The 18,788-nt window shown below is 42.3% G+C and overlaps 1 protein-coding gene across 1 annotated transcript; it reads left to right on the forward strand.

Annotated features, from left to right (window-relative positions):
- Positions 1-7,047: 7,047 nt before the first annotated feature.
- LOC126070347 (immunity-related GTPase family M protein-like) lies at positions 7,048-18,042 on the forward strand. The gene is given in 4 exon segments (XM_049874468.1): positions 7,048-7,325; positions 16,616-17,006; positions 17,009-17,260; positions 17,263-18,042. Coding segments are annotated over 4 exon segments (1,242 nt in total). The 5' UTR covers positions 7,048-7,298; the 3' UTR covers positions 17,835-18,042.
- The last annotated feature ends 746 nt before the right edge of the window (positions 18,043-18,788 follow it).

Raw genomic sequence — 18,788 nt, forward strand, 5'->3', positions numbered from 1 at the left:
TCCATCAATTCTTGGCTAGCCCTCTTCTTTCTTCCCCCCTCATCCCTTGGGCTTGTCCTATGTCTCCCTTTTCCCACTCTGGAACTGCTAGTTTTACTTTAAGACAAAATTATCCTTTTTCCTTAAATAAAACTCATTTCATAATACCTAGCTTAAGTTCCTTTTTTTTTTTTTTTTTTTAGCTTAAGTTCCTTAGGAAGATATTGCTTTTAAGATTGACATAGTCCCTCTCTCTTGCAAGCTTTTTAAATCATAAGACAGACACAAGACACAGTTTTTCTTGGATGAAGAAAGAACTGAGGTTTCAAGACAGCCTTATAAAAAACAGCAACTGTCAGCCATAGCCTCCAACCTGACACAAGACAGAAACTCAGACTCAACACTTTAACCCAGAAGCAAGCTCTCAAAACAAAATGAGACAGAAAGACAACATAAAATGTAAGGCCAGCTCAGAATGAGACAGATGGGGTTAACTGCTCTGGCAGAACAAAAGAGCTGTTAAAAGATTACCATCTAGGAGCTGGGTAAACAGGAACCATGCTCTACCCACGTGACATAAGACTAAAACAACCTGTGAATTACTATCTCCTTCTTAGTGTTTTTCTAGTCCCTTCTCCCTTTACAGGCTCCCACATGCTCAGAAGAACGAAGTATGACCACTGTTTAACTTTTCTTAGCTCTCCGAAGATGGTGATGTAGTGCCAGATATCAGTGTGCTTGCGCTATATCCCGTAAAAAGTGATGCCAAAGGCTGCCGAGAGGACTCCCCATCTTGAATACCGGTGGGTTCCATCTTGGATTCTAGATGCGTGTGCAACCTAATTAACATGCACCACCATTCTGAGAAGTGCTTGCCCCTTGAAAGAAGCCCACTAAATATTCATTACTCTGTTGTCTCCACTGAACCCATATAAGCCCTAGCCTTCCTTCCCTTTTCGAGTCAGTCTTTTGGAGAGGCTTAGATCTCTGCTGACTCCTTTTGCTTGACTCAAGCAAAATAAAGCTTGCTGAAGATAAAGTTTGTCTTTCATGTGTATTCTTACTCAAGAAAAGACAAGGACACTTTGTGTCAGATTGACAATTGCTAACAAGAGAACAGGCTCATACAATACCACAGAAAACAAGGATATGGGGAACCTAGTTTCTTAAAGTGTACATAGTAATTTTTGGTAAGATCTACTCAATTCAGGGAAAAAAAACAGGTTCTAGATTGTCTTAGTCATCTAGTGCTGCTATAACAGAAATACCACAAGTGAATGGCTTTAACAAAGGGAAATTAATTTTCTCACAATCTAGTAGCCTAGAAGTCTAAATTCAGGATGTCAGCTCCAGGGGAAGTCTTTCTCTGTTGGCTCTGGAGGAAGGTCCTTGTCATCAATCTTCCCCTGGACTAGGAGCTTCTCCACACAGGAACTCCAGGTCCAAAGGATGTGCTCTGCTCCCAGCACTGCTTTCTTGGTGGTATGAGTTCCCCCCACCCTAATCCTCTTTAAACACAGGCAGAGGTTATGATTTATAACACCTAGAAAAATCACAAAATGGAGGACTACCACACAGTACTGGGAATCATGGCCTAACCAAGTTGACCTATATTTTGGGGGGATACAATTCAATCCATGACATAGATAAAACTTATTTAGCTTTCCAGAGCCTCAGATGGAAGAATATTAGACCTTTGGACAATACCTGAGCATCAAGCAAAAATTCCCCAAAGAGGAAAGAAAAGAAAACAAAAATGGGAGCTCATTCTCCCAAAGTTGAAGGAAAGAAAGAAAAAAAAAAAAAAATAGAGCAGATTGTAACTGATTTTCCAAAAGTGATCACCGAAATTCCAAATTACTTCTACTCTGGTGGTGCAGTGGTTAAGTAACCAAAATGTTGGCAGTTCAAATCCACCAGCAGCTCCTTGACAACCTTATGGGGCAGTTCTACTCTGTCCTATAGGGCCACTATATGTTGGAATCAACTGGATGCCAACGGGTTTGGTTTGGTTTGGTTTTTACATTCAGCTTATAAACCAAAAACACCAAACCCAGTGCTGCCGAGTCAATTCCAACTCGTAGTGACCCTATAGGACAGAGTAGAACTGCCCCATAGAGTTTCCAAGGAGCGCCTGGTGGATTCGAACTGCTGACCCTTTGGTTAGCAGCCATTAGCACTTAACCACTGTGCCACCAGGGTTTCCACTCAGCTTATTGTGTTTTTAAATATGAACTCCAAACTAATGTCTTGGCAGCAGGGGGTGGGAGGAAATCCAGGCTCATTTATCAAAGATGTTAAGTTCTAAGGTTCAAGCTTTTGGTTTTCCACTTTTTGAACTTAATTCATTCTGCTGGCTAGAGATCTAGTCTCTTATTTTAGATGTTAAATATACTAGTTCCCCCAGTTGGAAAGTACTTTAGTTACTGACAATTTTTTTAATTTTAACATTGTGATTCTTTATTAAGAAACTGTATCATAAAACAGGTCCAGAGCAACCACCTCCCACTGAGAATTTTATAAAATAGGCCAACATAAAAAGACAAACAGAAACAAAAGCAAAAATACAGGGCCAACAAGAAAAACCCAAAGAGCTAAAAGGCAGTTCAGCAGGAGTGTAAGAATATTTCCCACTGATTTTCATTTATTTTAGATCCCTTTGCTTCTAATTTACATCTTAAAAAGACTTATCTGGCTAATTAAAAAGTCACCCATTTAGGTCATTGTAACAAATCCTTTTCTTTTGTTAAATCATGCCATTTTTCTAAATGCTGAGCCAAATTAGGCCCAAAATTCATTACCATATAGGCAGTGGGTGTGCCAAACGGCGGGCCATCAGTTTTACTTTTCTCTTGGCTATTTCCCATTTTAAATTTGGAAAGGGGGAAAGAAAGAGGTTTCAAAACAGAGTGCTGTTTTCCAGATTTTCTCTGAGTCACAAAAAGAAATCTAACGAGGAATGCTGTGGGGTTGGTTTGGACAGTGTTTTGCTTGGACCAATGTGTACCTAGGTTGAGAGTTTGCTTGCTGGTGGCAGGCATCCTAATACCCTATCCTGACTTGTGACCACCTTATCCTTATATAGGAGTCTTTAATGCTTTTAATGAGTACTAGTGACCACCTTAATGGCTTTCACTGGACGACCTGTGCCCAAATTTTGTGGCTTATAGTGATCCAGAGCTCTTTGAAAATAAAATTATCTCTTTAATGTTTCAAATGCCCAAATTCAGACACTACACTTCAGTTCACCAAAAAAAGTCACTAAATGTCACTCTTAACCAAAGGATTAAGTAAAAATCTAAGATTCTTTTAATCAAACAACTGGTTTTCAAATGATATGCTGAACAAAACTTAAGAAAATGTGAGAAAGAGAACAACAACAACAAAAAAAAGCAAAGGCTCGTTTTCTGGGAGCACTTACCCCACTGGTGTCAAAAGGACATGGAGTACTAATGATTGGGGCCCAGAAGATAGGATCTCTTTGCTGGCTTCTGCTCTGCAGTCCAGGTCTCCTTGAGGCTGACCAGATTCATAGCTTTAGAAAATACTGCCGGACTATGCCAATAATTGTCCTAGGATAAAATCACCACAAGGTTATGGTAAAGAAGAAAGATTTTATTCAACATATGTTCCAAGAGGCAAAAGTGAGGAACAGACAAGCATGCTGCCAGAGCCATGTCTGCTCAAGTCCAAAGAATATAACCAAAAAACACAAAAAAATCAAACCCACTGCTATCGAGTCAATTCCGACGACTCATAGCCACCCTATAAAATAGGCAAAAATGGGAAATGGACAAGAATGCTGCCAGAGCTATGTCTGCCCAAGTCTGAGGAATGTTACCAAGTTATTAGCATGTATTGACATCACAAATGTGTAAAATCCATTAAAAGTTTCACCTTTTCACAGATTGGTTAAAAACTGCTAAATCACCGTGATTCTACATTTCGAATTGTCTTTCTTGATAATCATTGGTACAGATTTCAGTAACCATAGTCAGGAGGGTCTTCATTGGTCCAACAAATCTTACTATTTACTGAATGCTAATAGAAAAAGAAAAAGATAAGAGTGGAAAATATATGGGTCTTTTGTTCTCTAAGATTTGTTTATGTGAAAGTTTTCCTAAAAGATGTTTTTCAAGACTGTCCTAGCAATTGTTTTTATACATCAGGTGCAGTTGATGTGTCCTTGCAAGTCCAGTTCCAGCTGGTCACATTCTTTATACTCAAGGATAGGGAATAATGGCTCTAATTTTAACTCCTAAGTCAGGGCCAAGGGTCAAAGAGAGCCATGCCTGCAGGCACAGCTGAGAAGAGGCTGTCCTAATCAAAGAACTGTATCCTAAGCATTCCTGAACCTGAATTGCAACCTGTTACTTCCCTAATAAACCCATAACCATGAGTGTCGTCTGTGAGTTCTGTGTGGCCATTGCAATGAATTATCAAACCCAGCATAGAAGTAGAGAGTGTCGTGGGAGGGACGTATGATGTCAGAATTGGTAAAGATGGCAGGGACAGGTGTATCTGACCTCCACCTCAAAGCAATCAGCCTTGGGCTGTTGACCTTGATTCTCCTCCCCCCTTGTGGGGTTAGAGGAGGTCAGATGCCCCTGCCAGGCCATTTTTACAATCAAATACACACAGAAAACTCAAAGCACTTCCAGAGAGAAGGGGAAGATCACTTAATGAATAAGAATCAGACCAATATCAGGCTTCCCCAGAGAAATACTTAATGCAAGAAGGCAATGGAATAATATTTATAAAATATAGAAGAAAAATAAATTTCAATCTAAGATTTTATATTCAGCAAACTATCATTTAAATGTGAAGATATAGCAATAATATTTGCAGGCAGACGATGTTTCAGTAGTTTTTCCAAAGTGGTCTAAAATAATTTATTACTTTCTCCTAGGTGTTGTGCGTTTACTGGGCTCTGCTCTGTGATTTGCACCTGAGATGCAAAGACCACAGGGGCTGATGGTGAGGACAAGAGGAGGCTCTCAACAGCCTTGCACAGACCCTGAAATCCTGTTCCACTTACTGAAGACTCCTGCCCTACTTAGGATCTGGGCAACATGAACTTTCAGGTCATTAAAGGCCCCATCCTGGCCTGAGTGACTTCTTGCCCGAAAGGAAAAATTCTATGGAGTACCGTTCTACTCTGCACAAATGGAATTGCCATAAATTGGAATCAACTCGAGCTCTACTTGGTCACACCTCCAACTGAGAAGCCTTCATTAGGGACCAAAGAAGAGTCAGCTTCTCCCCTTAGTCTTCCTCTACCACCTGTCCCCTATATCTCCACTACTGGGGACTGCTGTAGAGAAACAACTTTCACCAAAGCCTTTTGCAACAAAGAGATTTTTCTTGTGACGTATCAGGAAACAGAACACTAAATTGGCTGCAAGCACTCAGGCTATTAACAGACCAAAATCCAAAGAAGTACAATCTATAAGTGCTTTTTATACAATTTTGACAGATGCTGATTCATTATGAATAAATTACAGGTTAGGATTGGTTAAAGTAAAGACGAAGAACTAAGATCATGATTAGGTGACCTTTTCTTGTTTTTCTTTTCTAACAATTTAGTCTCTTGATGCAGGGGTCCTGGGTCTGTCCCATATGATGGCTGTTTTTTATTTGTTATGTCGGCTACTTGTGATATTGAGTAGATCTTGAACTCACTTTCTAGGATAAATTGTTAGTTTTTGGTACTCAAGTCTACTGTCCATTGAACCGGTTATGGTCCTCGGTCTCACTTCTTTGATGTAGTTTGCTATTGTTTCAAGCTTTACAGATTCTGACAAACAAGTTGGCCTTTTGCTGTTATGGCCTGCTGTGGATAGGTTAAGTCTTTACCAGGACCCTAACCAGCTGAGGGGCCAGGGGATAGAGGAGAAAAGAGGAAATCATAAAGGCAGGGAAGAACTCACATGGTACATTTGCAATCTGCTCTTGATGTTCCTGGTGTAGTGAATGTCCCTCCTACCCTCTCAAAGGAGAGACCACAGGGGCTCACTCAGAAGTCTCTATTGGGATCCCTGTGACAGACAAAGCCAGACCTGGGGCCTCCTAACCCCTGTCTCTGCACAATGTGGAGCAGCACCAGCCTCTTTCAGCTGAGGTTATCTTGCCCTGGAGACACACGTCCAGACTGCTTGTAGTTCGTATAAGTTGAAGGCACATCCTCACACAACGCACTTGCTAAAGTGACCCTGCTATCCATCTCCTCAGTCTATCGGATGTCTTTCTCTGATCCAGGTGAGGAATCCACGACAGCAAAGCCGGTTTCACAATCTCTGAGCTGCTTAAGTGTTTCAGTTGGCCATCAGCATTTGGGGTGTTCTCCGTTCCCTAGACACAGGCCCACTCTATCTTCCTATTACAGTCACGTAGACTCCATGCCCAGAAAGCCACTCCACTGACCTCAAATATCCTGAGGCGCTTTTCTCAATGCCTGCATTCCAGACTGAGGGAAAGAGGTTCAGTGCCTGCTCTAGGTTTCACAGCAAGTGGTGAGTAGTGCTGAGACTCTTGAGGTTTTCACTCAGAGGCTGGGGGTGGGGCAGAGGAGTTCAGAGCAGAGTGGAGCCTTTTCACTCAGTAGCTGAGCTGGGTGGGGGCAAATAAACACTGGACCTAGGAGAGGCCGGGCACACCCAGGTAGGTGCTCTCTCGTGAGGGTCTGCATTTGTCTGCGGGCCAGGCCTCCTAGGGGGTTGAACTTTGGTTTTGCACAGGGTTCAGTGCCAACATCTCAGGATGCGGGTGGGGTCGGGGAGACGACTTGGGTTGATGCCAAGACACCTGATCCTGTGCTCTGCAGGAACCAGGTTTGTCTCTGTGAAGGGGCAGGGCTTCCAAGGAAGCCCTAACCTTCTGGGCAGCGCTTACCACACCCCAGGCAATGCAGGAAGGACAGTGTGAAACCCTGCCTGTGCCCACTCCTGGAGAACTAGCATAATTTCCAAGAATAGAAACAAACTGGTATACACCCCAAACCCCTTCCTATGGGGACTGGAGCGGTAGGGGGAGGACTTAGATCTAGAAAGAGCAGAGCAATGAACCTGAGCAGAGCTTCAGACCTGCCCCCGAAGGAATCCAGGACAGCAGGACTGTTGTTTTTCAGCTCCTCGTCTCTGGCTCTCTCTCTGCTCTTTCTAGGACAACCACAACTCTCCACAACTCACCCCTGTCCTTCCAGAGGAAACTGGCCAGGGTTTGAGTTTTGAAAGGTGCCAGAGAAAAATGCTCCCCAGAAGGGCAGCAAACCCACCCCTGGAAAGATGTGAAGACCCAGGAGTATGCTCTGACACCCCAGCATGGTACCCGGCAGCTTCCGGGAGCTGGTAAGTGAGGGGGCTCCTAAGATTACAACTTGGCTAATTACCATGCTAATGTAAAGATATTAAAAGGTGGAGCCCTGACACCTAATCTCCTGACTCTCTGCATGGAAAGCCCCCTCTGAGATCAGAACCAGCCCCAGGCAAAACCTGGGATGTCCTGGAATTGTGAGAGTCCATCAGTGCACCAGGCTGGACCACCCACGGAAGATTCAAGGCAGAGGTGTCAACTGACATTTTAGTCTCTCAGTTCACGTGATTACCTGGTGTCCTGCAATGGAGAAATCTGTCTCTACCACAGGGCACCCCATCTTGTAGATGACATTAATGTCGTAGGAGAGGGGCTTTTCTACCATCTCCCTAGAACATACCCTCTCCAGAACCATCCTCATCAATCATGTGGAATTTAATCAAGCTTTTCCGGGAGTAAATCAGCATGTTAATTTTCCCTCAGCCTTTCCTGATAATGATCAAATGGAAAACCAGCCTGGGGCTCTAGTCCACCCTGGTTTCTAGTCTTTTTAATGTCTCTGATGCCCCAGACTCCACGGGTGACGTAAGGCCAGGTTTCATGTCTCCCTGAGTCTCAGTATTTGGGGCCCAGGAGGGTTGAGTGTGGCATGAACTACATAGAACCCTGCATGGAGAATCCTCTAATCAGTGTTCTTCATTCTGCAAGCCTTAGGTCATGAAGCCTATTCAGTGGGTTATGATCAGTGTTAAAAAAAAAAAAAAGCTTAAGGGAGTTGAATGTAGTGGAAAGGAATGGAATGGAACAGATTACAGTATACAGTGGGTAAAGGCAAATTGTTTTTGTGGTATCTTTGTTTTAGGTGTGTGCTTGTGTTTCTGTGTATGCACTCCACCCATGAGTGAGAGTGGGTGTGTGAACGTGTGTCAGCCTGTAAGAATGAATGTGTGTGTGCATGTGTACACACTGAGTGCCAGGGGGTGTGAGCACTGAGCATAAGTAAGAGAGTGTGGGAGTGCAAACTTGTATCAGTGTAAGCAAGTGTGAGTGTGTGCACACACTTGAGTGTGAGGGTGCAAGTGTGTGTGCACACCGAGAGTGTGAAACAGAACTGCCAGGCCTTGGTAGGAGCAAAAAATTGTGTTACCTTTGAAGCAACCCCTAACACCTGGCTGTTGAGGGCCACTGGAACAGCCATGTTTTGTGATGAAATAATGATCACTTGCTCAAGCACCACCCTGAAGAAGAGCAGAAGGGCCAATATCACAAGTCTAATGGAAGACCAGGGCAGGTCAAAAAGAGGTGGCTTACTTCATATACATTGCAGCAATTTCAGTCTTAATTTGTCCTGTGCTCTTGGGCCAGATGAGCTCAGTTAAATTTCAAACAGGGACAGAACATAAGCAGGGAAATATATAGGTTACTATTACAGGCCTGGTCATCAAATATTTATTACAAATTACAAAGAACCAAAACTATATTACTACTTGTAGCAAAAAGGACAGGGGATCTTCTATGAATTGTCTCCTTTAGACAGAGTTTTTTTATTTGATCTATCAGAGAAGAAGTCAAGGTGATACGGGGCCTAGAGTAGGTTGTTGTCACATTTAGACAAATCAGGGAGAGTGATTCAGGAGCTGCTGCCCACCTCCTCTCCTTTCTGGTTGGCACGGCCTCCTGGGAATCTCTGACAAGAATATTAAGCCTGTCATAACCCCAGAGTAGGGACAGTCTTCAATGAAAGCAGAACCCATAACTTGGCCAGGGTCAGAAGAAAACCCTGTGCCCAAAGCCTAGAAGGCAAGCCTGGAACTCACAAGGAGCATGGCTTCCTGGGTCTGGACAGGTGGAGGCCTCCCAGCACCTCCATGTCCCTGGGTCACCATTATTAGCCAATGGCTCAGCTGTTTCTTTGGAAGGGGCCAGATAGCACTTCAAGAAGACTATGGGTGCCAGGGCAGGGCAAAGGTGGTCTTAGGGAATTAAGAGGAGACTAAAAAGACTTTCCATCATGTCCAATTTCCTCTAACCAAACCTGACCACTCCTTCCTCTCCCTGTAAGAATTCCCTTATGAGTAAACAGTATGCTGCCCACACAGAATTAAAGAGAAGAAGGTTATCCTGATATGACAGAGCTCCCTTCCAGCTGGTCACCCTCTGATTTCAGAAAGCTTCCCCATCCTGGACCCAGCCCAGGGCTCCATCTCCTCATTTCTAACCAGCATTTCCCCTTCATGCACCACTCACCACGATGGTATTCGTCCCTCACCTAGCTCAGTACAGCCTGCACTTTCTTCAGGTAGCGGGGCATCATCCTGGCTGTCCCTGGTCCCACAAGTCTTTTGCAGGTGACTACACAGGGAGGATCTTGAGGAGTTACTGAGAGTACAGACCTCAGGCCTTATGGTCCTGATGCAGAGGGAACTGTGCTGGAGGTGTTTACCATTCTCTTCCCTCACTCTGGATTTTCATTCTCTCAGATCATTTCATTGGGCACATCTATCTGTCAATAGCTGCAAAGTTCCTAGAACAAGTCCTGAGAAGTGAGAACACTTAGTGGTAATGGACCTCACAATTGCAAATCAATGAGAAGAGGGAAGGTAGAGGTTTCCATTCTCTATAAAAATCAGAGAAGGTGCATTCAAAGAAAGGTAAATTGCAAGTGATGGCAATAATCAGACTGAGATATCGCCAAAGAAAGGGCCTCAGCAATCAGCATAAGCAGCCCATGGAAGTGGACACCCTGTAGTAAGCAGAACCTTTCTTCTCTTGACTGACATAAACATGAAGTCACACTCCTGGGTTCAGATCTTGGCTCCCTCACTCATTAGCTTTGTCATTTGCAACACATTTCTTATTGTAAGACTATTTCTTCACCGATAATCAGAAAGAATAATATGGCTTTTCTAACAGTATTTAAAAAAAAAAAAAAAACCCAGTGCCGTCGAGTCGATTCCAACTCATAGCGGCCCTATAAGACAGAGTAGAACTGCCCAATAGAGTTTCCAACGAGCATCTGGCAGATTTGAACAGCCTACCCTTTGGTTAGCAGCCTTAGCACTTAACCACTGTGCCACCAGGGTTTGCCTAACAATATTTAGGGAAGATCAAATGAGATTATGCATGCAAAGATCCCAGCACAGACAGACTCACAGACACATGATCTTAATACACTGTGTGAAAAAGCTGGAAGAAGGACAAAGGAAAAGAGGAATGTTGGCCCCAGAGATCCTAGCATAGGAGACAATTCACGGAGGGGTTGCCTTGTGGATCACACCATGAAACCCTTGAGAGTCCTGGGAGATGGGTGGTGTTACTCTCCCCTCTGCATGGGGCAGAAAACTGGGGCTTCAGGAACTTTTTGCATAGGACCAAGGTGGTCCTTAAACTCAGGTAATCTCCAGGTCTGTTCCCTTCACGGAGAGAGTGAGTCCCAGCCTTCCGCTAGAGATTCAGCAGTCCGAGGGGTCTGGGTGTAGTAACAGGGCTACTGGGAACCACCCTGGATGAGGTGCCAAGGGAGTGAAGGTGTGTCTGAGAGGAGGAGATGGAGGGCAGGAAGTTGCAAGATGAATCTTAGGAGTGGTCAAGAAGTTGGTCCCATAGGCAGAACAGCGGATCTTCTGGGACAGAACTCTGGGCAGGTAGGTGTGAGTAAGCTGTCTACAGCAGCTTCAAGGACAACAGATGGGTCTGGCAGGTGCCCTCACAAAACAAAAAGAGCCAAATGGGGGCACACAGGGAACTCCTCAGCCAGAGAGGTGGTTCCGAATTTTTTAAATATTAAATATTTGTATTCCCACAAGTAGGAGTTTTTTTTGTTTTTGTTTTGTTTTTTATCATGCTTTAAGTTTACAGTTCAAGTTAGTTACTCTACAAAAATTTATACACATTTATGTGACAGCACACTCCTCCTTTCCACCCCATCTCCTGTCCCTTTTTGCCTTCTCATTTCACCTCCAGACAGGAGCTGCCCATTTAGTCTCATGTATCTACTTGAGTTAAGAAGCACTCTCTTCACAAGTATCATTTTATGTCTTATACTCCAGTCTAATCTTTGTCTGAAGAGCTGGCTGTGGGGATGGTTTCAGTTCTGGGCTACAGAGAGTCCGGGGCCCACGTCTTCTGGGATCCCTCCAGTCTCAGTCAGACCATTAAGTCTGGTCTTTTTACTAGAGTTAGAGCTTTGCACCCCACTTTTCTCCTGCTCTGTCGGGAACTCCCTCTTACCTTCCCTGTCAGGGCAGTCATCTACTTCTTCTGGTCTCAGGCTGATGGGGTCTCTGGTTTATGTGGCCCTTTCTAACTCCTGGGCTAATATTTTCCTTGTGTCTTTGGTGTTCTTCATTCTCCTTTGCTCCAGGTGAGTTGGGACCAATTGATGCATTTTAGATGGCCACTTGCTAGCTTTTAAGACCCCAGACACCACTCATCAAAGTGGGATACAGAACGTTTTCTTAGTAAAGTTTGTTATGCCATTTGACTTAGATGTCCCCTGAAACCATGGTTCCCAGGCCCCCGCCCAGGTACTCTGTCCCTCCAAGTGTTTGGTTGTATTCAGGAAACTTCTAAGCTTTTGGTTTAGTCCAGTTGTGCTGACTTCCCCTGTATTGTGTGTTGTCCTTCCCTTCACCTAAGATAATTCTTGTCTACTATCTAGTTTTTTTTTTTTAATCTAGTTAGTGAATACCCCTCTCTCTCCCTCCCCACCCTCATAGCCATCAAAGAATGTCTTCTTCTGTGATTAAACCATTTCTTGAATTCTTGTAATAGTGGCCTCATATATAATATTTGTCCTTTTGTGACTGACTAATTTCACTCAGCATAATAGCTTCCAAATTACTCCACATTATATGACTTTTCATGGATTCATCGCTGTTCTTTATTGTTGCATAGTATTCCATTGCATGAATATACCATAATTTCTTTATCCATTCTTCTGTTGATAGGCACCTAGGTTGTTTACATCTTTTTGCTATTGTGAACAGTTCTCCAGTGAACATGGGTGTTCATGTATCTGCTCGTCTGAGGGCTCTTATTTCTCTAGGATACATTCCAAGGAGTGAGATTGCTGGATCCTATGCTACTTCTATTTCTAGCTTTTTAAAGACCCACAAAATCGATTTACAAAGTGGTTGTACCATGTTACATTCCCACCAGCAGTAAATAAGTGTTCCAGTCTCTCCACAACCACTCCAACATTTATTATTTTGTGTTTTTTGGATTAATGCTAGCCTTCTTGGGGTGAGATGGTTATCTCATGTGGTTTTCTCTAATGGCTAATGACTGTGAGCATTTTCTCATGTATCTGGTAGCCACCTGCATATCTTCTTTGATAAAGTGTCTGTTTATATCCTTTGCCCATTTTTTAATTTGGTTATTTGTCTTTTGTTGTTCAGGTTTTGCTGTATCATGTAGGTTTTAGAGATTAGATGCTGATCAGATTTGTCAAAGCCAAAAATTTTTCCCCCATCTGTAGGTAGTCTTTTTACTCTTTTGGTGAAGTCTTTTGATGAGCGTCACTATTTGATTTTTTGGAGCTCCCAGTTGTCTAGTTTCTATTCTGGTGTTTGTGCACTCTTAGTAATTTTTAGTATTCTGTTTATGCACATATTAGGGTTCCTAGTGTTGTCTCTATTTTTTCTTCCATGATCTTTATCATTTTAGATTTTATATTTAGGTCTTTGATCCATTTTGAGTTAGTTTTTGTGCATGGTGTGAGGTATGGGTCTTGTTTCATTTTATTGCAGATGGATATCCAGTTATGCCAGCACCATTTGTTAAAGAGACTGTGTTCTCCAATTAACGAGCTTTGGACTTTTGTCAAATATCAGCTGCTCATAGGTGGATGATTTTATGTCTGGATTCACAATTCTGTTCCATTGGTCTATGTATCTGTTGTCATACCAATACCAGGCTGTTTTGACTACTGTGGCAATATAATAGATTCTAAAATCAGGTAGTGTGAGGCCCCCCACTTTGTTCTTCTTCTTCGGTAATGCTTTACTTATCCCTTTCCATATGAAGTTGGTGATTTGTTTCTCTATCTCATTAAAAAACGCCATTGGACTTTGGATAGGGATTGCATTTTACCTGTGGATCACTTTGGGTAGAATAGATATTTTCACAATGTTGAGTCTTCCTATCCATGAGCAAGGTATGCTTGTAGGTCTCTTTTGGTTTCTTGCAGTAGTGTTTTGTGGTTTTCTTTGAATAGGTCTTTTACATCTCTGGTTAGATATATTCCTAAGTATTTTATCTTCTTGGGGCTATTGTAAATGGCACTGATTTGGTGATTTCCTCTTTGAAATTCTCTTTGCTGGTATAGAGGAATCCAACCGATTTTTGTATGTTTATCTTGTATTCTGATACTTTGCTGAACTCTTCTATTAGTTCCAGTAGTTTTCTTGTGGATTCTTTAGGGTTTTCTATGTATAAGATCATATCATCTGCAAAGAGAGGTACGTACTCTCACTTCTTCCTTACCAATTTAGGTGCCCTTTATTTCTTTTTCTAGCCTAACTGCTCTGGCTAGGACCTCCAGCACAATGTCAAATAAGAGTGGTGATAAAAGTCATCCCTGTCTGGTTCCCATTCTCAAGGAGAATGTTTTCAGACTCTCTCCATTTAGGATGATGTTGGCTGTTGGCTTTGTGGCTTTGTATAAATGCCCTTTATTATGCCGAGGAATTTCCCTTCTATTCCTATTTTCTGAGAGTTTTTATCATGAATGGGTGTTGAATTTTTTCGAATATATTTTCTGCATCAATTGACAAGATCATGTGGTTCTTGTCTTTTGTTTTATTTATGTGGTGGATTACATTGATTTTTATTCTAATGTTAAACCATCCATGCATACTTGGTATGAATCCCACTTGGTCATGGTGAATTATTTTTTTTGACATGTTTTTTAATCCTATTGGCTAGAATTTTGTTGAGGATTTTTGCATCTGTGTTCATGAGGGGTATTGGTCTGCAATTTTCTTTTCTTTTCTTTTTTTTTTTTTTGGTGTCTTTACCTGGTTTTGCTCTCAGGGTCATGCTGGCTTCATAGAATGAGTTTGGGAGTATTCCATCCTTTTCTATGCTCTGAAATACCTTTAGTACTAGTGGTGTTAACTCTTCCTCTGAAGTCTGGTAGAATTCTCCAGTGAAACCGCCCAGGTACGGGCTTTTTTTGTTAGGAGTTTTTCAATTACCTTTTCAATCTTTCTTTTGTTATAGCTTTATTTAGTTGTTCTACCTCTGTTTGTGCTAGTTTAGGTAAGGAGTATGATTCTAGAAATTTGCCCATTTCCTCTAGGTGTTCAAATTTGTTAGAGTACAATTTTTTATAGTATTCTGTTATGATTCTTTTAATTTCAGTTGGGTTTGTTGTGATATTGCCCATCTCATTTCTTATTCTGGTTATTTGCTCCCTCTCCTGTTTTTCCTTTGTCAGTTTGGCCAATGATTTATCGATTTTATTGATCTTTTCAAAGAACCAGCATTTGGTCTTGTTAACTCTTTCGATTGCTTTTCAATTTTCTATTTCATTAAATTCTGCTCTAATTTTTATTATTTTCTTTCTTCTGGTGCCTGAGGTCTTCTTTTGCTGTTCTCTTTCTATTTTTTTGAGTTGTAAGGTTAAGGTTTTGGTTTTGCCCCTTTCTCCTTTTTTGGATGTGAGCATTTATTGATATAAATTGACCTCTGAGCACTACTTTTGCTGTGTCCCAAAGGTTCTGGTAGGATGTGTTTTCATTCTCATTTGATTCTCTGTGAATTTCTTTATTCCATCCTTAATTTCTTCTATAACCCAACAGTTTTTGAGCAAGGTGTTGTTCAGTTTCCATGTGTTAGATTTGTTTTCCTTGTTTTTTCTGTTATTGATTTTTACTTTTATGGCTTTATGGTCAGAAAAGATGCTTTGTAATATTTTGAAGCTTTGGATTCTTTTAAGGCTTGCTTTGTGACCTAATATGTGGTCTATTCTGAAGAATATTCCACATGTGTTGGAAAAGAAAGTATACTTGGCTGCTGTTGGGTGAAGTGTTCTGTATACATCTATGAGATCAAGTTGGTTGATTGTGGCATTTAGATCTTCTATGTCTTTATTGAGCTTTTTTCTGGATGCCCTGTCCTTCACCGAGAGTGATGTGTTGAAGTCTCCTACCAGTATTGTGGAGCTGTCTACCTCTCTTTTCAATGCTGTTAGAGTTTGTTTTGTGTATTTTGGCTCCCTGTCTTTGGGTGCATAAATATTTATTATCATTATTGAGAATAGGAGACTTGTAAGAGAAAATACCACAACTACTCCTTGCTTGTGGGACTGTGAGAGCCCATCAGCCAGGCAGCTTTGTGTGTGCACACCCTGGGGCAAAGTCCACTTGGTAATCCCATCAATTCCCCTTTCCATTCCTGTACCACACATGCTTCAGATCTAATTTCAGGGAATTGGCCGACAAAAGAAACCTTCATTTACAAAGTGCTTTAATACATATTTTAGAAATAACTAATAATAATAAATACTAACTTACAAATATAAATGTGGACTTAGAAATCTGTAAGAGACTATTTGGAAAGCTTGTTTTCACATAGAATTCGAAGGAAATGAAGGACAGGCATTTTTAGGTACAGCCATCATGTGAAAGTCATTGAAAATTTTGATGAAAAAATGTATTGAGAGGGAAGAAAAAGCATTTTTCACAGTATTGATAAAAATAATAAAAAATTATTCTTGACCCAGAGAGACGAACCCACTGAAGACTTTTATTTACTGTCTTAGTCGTAACAAAATACCACAAGTGTGTGGTTTTAAAGAACAGAAATTTATTTTCTCACAATTCTGGAGGCCTGAAGTCAAAATCAAGGTGTTGGCCACATCCAATTTTTCTGGAACTTTTGAGAGAGGAACTGTTCCACGACTCTGTCCTAGTTATTGGTGGCTGAACATTCCTCAGCAAGAGAACATTTCTGAGGGCTAAAACCAAAAAAAAAAAAAAAAGCCTGTTGCATCAAGTCAATTCCACTCACAGAGTAGAACAGCTCCAAAGGGTTTCCAAGGCTGTAAAGCTTTACAGAAGCAGACTGCCACATCTTTCTTCCATGGAGCTGCATGTGTTTGGAACCGCTGACCTTCCAATTAGCAGTTCAGTACTACCCAACCCCAAATGCACATGTCACCTGCATGAGCACTCTTGCTTCTTTATTCCTAATCCATGTGTCATTGCTGTCATCTTGGTTGTGAATCCAAACACAGGGCTTGGGATGCTGAATCCAATGATTCCTGTCTTGCCCTTTGCACATGGCCATTCTGACAGCCTTGCTCTTCCTCCCTCTGCAGGTCATTCCACTGCTTACTGACATGGAGGAGTACTCAGTGTCCGCTCATGACCCACTCTCTGCATCTTTCCCCTCCATGGTGCCTTACTGCACGGGTTGGAGCATTTCACCTGAAGCTGGGGCCATGGGTATAGAGAAGGCCTTAGCAGATGGGAACCTGCTGGAGGTGGTCTCTGTGGTCAAAAATACTCTGAAGACAGCATCCAGGACCCCAGTGAAAATTGCAGTGACAGGGGACTCTGGCAATGGCATGTCTTCCTTTATCAATGCTCTGAGGGGCATCGGGCATGAAGAGGAGGCCTCAGCACCTACTGGGGTGGTGAGAACCACCCAAACACCTGCCTCCTACTTGTCCTCCAATTTTCCAAACGTGGAACTCTGGGATCTGCCTGGCATGGACAGATCCCACAGAGCCTGGAGAGCTATGTGTTGGAAATGGGGTTTAGCAAGTACGACCTCTTCATCATCATTGCATCCGAACAGTTCAACATGAATCATGTGATGCTTGCCAAAACCATTGAGAGGATGAAAAAAAAGTTCTATGTTGTGTGGACCAAGCTGGACAGGGACCTCAGTGCAAGTGTGCTCAGGGAGGAGCAGCTCTTGAAGAATATCCAAGAGAATATCCTGGAAAATCTCTGTAAGGAGTGGTGTGTGAGCCCCCCATATTCCTGGTCTCCAGCCTTGACCCTGTTTTGCATGACTTCCCAAAGCTCAGGAACACATTGCAAATGGACCTTATTCATATCAGATGCCATGGTCCCCTTCAGATGCTGTCCCACACTTGTGAGAAGATCATTAATGACAAAGTGATCTCCCTGCAGAAGACAATAGTAGCACATTCTTTCCAGGACATCCTTGGCATCTGGGATCCAGATGATTTGACAGAGTGTCTAAAAACCTACCGATTGATCTTTGGTGTGGATGATGAATCTCTCCAGAAGGTGACACATAGAATGGGGACAGCAGTCGTGGACTACGTGGCCCTCGTGAAGTCCCAGGATCTGCAGACTCTCAGCAGAACTGACTGCAAACTGAGATGCAAGACTTGTAGAGTCTTTAAAGCATTCCTCAGCCTTCTTAGCTACATCCCACTCTTAGCTAACGCTGTCATCCACTATTTCAGATGGATGAAACACAAACACATCCTTGAGATAGTTGCCAAGGACACCAAGACCATTCTGAGAAAAGTCCTGAAAGACTCTATGTTCCCAGGCTGAAAGCCAACTGGGACTAGTCCTACAGGTTTGCCCTTAGAGGGATGTCAGGATGCTTGGGTGTCCTTTTCTTAGCAGAGTACACCTTTCTCTGCACAAAATCAGAGAGATTTAACTTAAGACTTTCTTATATTTCTAATGGTTAGAAATTCCCTGATAAGAATTATGAAAATTGATAATCTTTTTAGCACCAATCATAATGTACTGTTCCTCGGAGAAACAAGTTCTGTTGAAATCATTAAGTAGCTTTCTGGAATCAGAATATAGAAATTTCATTTTCAGTTGCAACATGTCACATATTTTCAGATCAGTCTTTTTTCCTTATGCATTAAAGTTAGCATCATTTCTCTTCATTAACACCTTTTCATTCCCTGCTCCCAATTCGTTTTCTCCTTGCTTTCACTAGACCAAATGAGACATTCAGTGCAGAGGGTATGTCACAATTGTAGGGGCACATGGAGAGTGTGTTGAAACTGTACTTTGAAACTTATTCGGTGTCGGAGGCAGGATTCCCATGCAGGCAGGCTTGCCTGCTTTCAAGGTGCTTACCTGCACACCACTGTCCACCAGATGACTAAAACCAATCAATATCTTAAAAGGGAATATGGGTTTGTATTAGTCAGGGTCCTGGCAAGAAACCTGGGTAATTTGAGGAAAACTTAAAAAGGAGGGTATTTTCAAAGGTGTGGGCAGGGTGTAGGGACCAACAATAGAAAGCGTTGATCCCAGAGCGAACAACAGGGAGAGTAAACCCCTCCAGACCTGACAGGGCGAGTAGAGGGGCAGATTGTTGGAACCCATAAATGGTAGCTGTACAGAGAGGGCTACCTAATAAGAGCTGTGCCAATGGTAAAAATGTTAGCAGGTGGAAACCCCAGGTTCTTGCTTGGCATGACTCGTATTGGCCAATAAATGACCAAGGTGGGAGAACAAGAAAAGCACCTTTATTTCGTTTCT

This window comes from Elephas maximus, chromosome 2 (genome assembly GCF_024166365.1).
Source record: "Elephas maximus indicus isolate mEleMax1 chromosome 2, mEleMax1 primary haplotype, whole genome shotgun sequence".
NCBI classification, from domain to species: Eukaryota; Metazoa; Chordata; class Mammalia; order Proboscidea; family Elephantidae; genus Elephas; species Elephas maximus.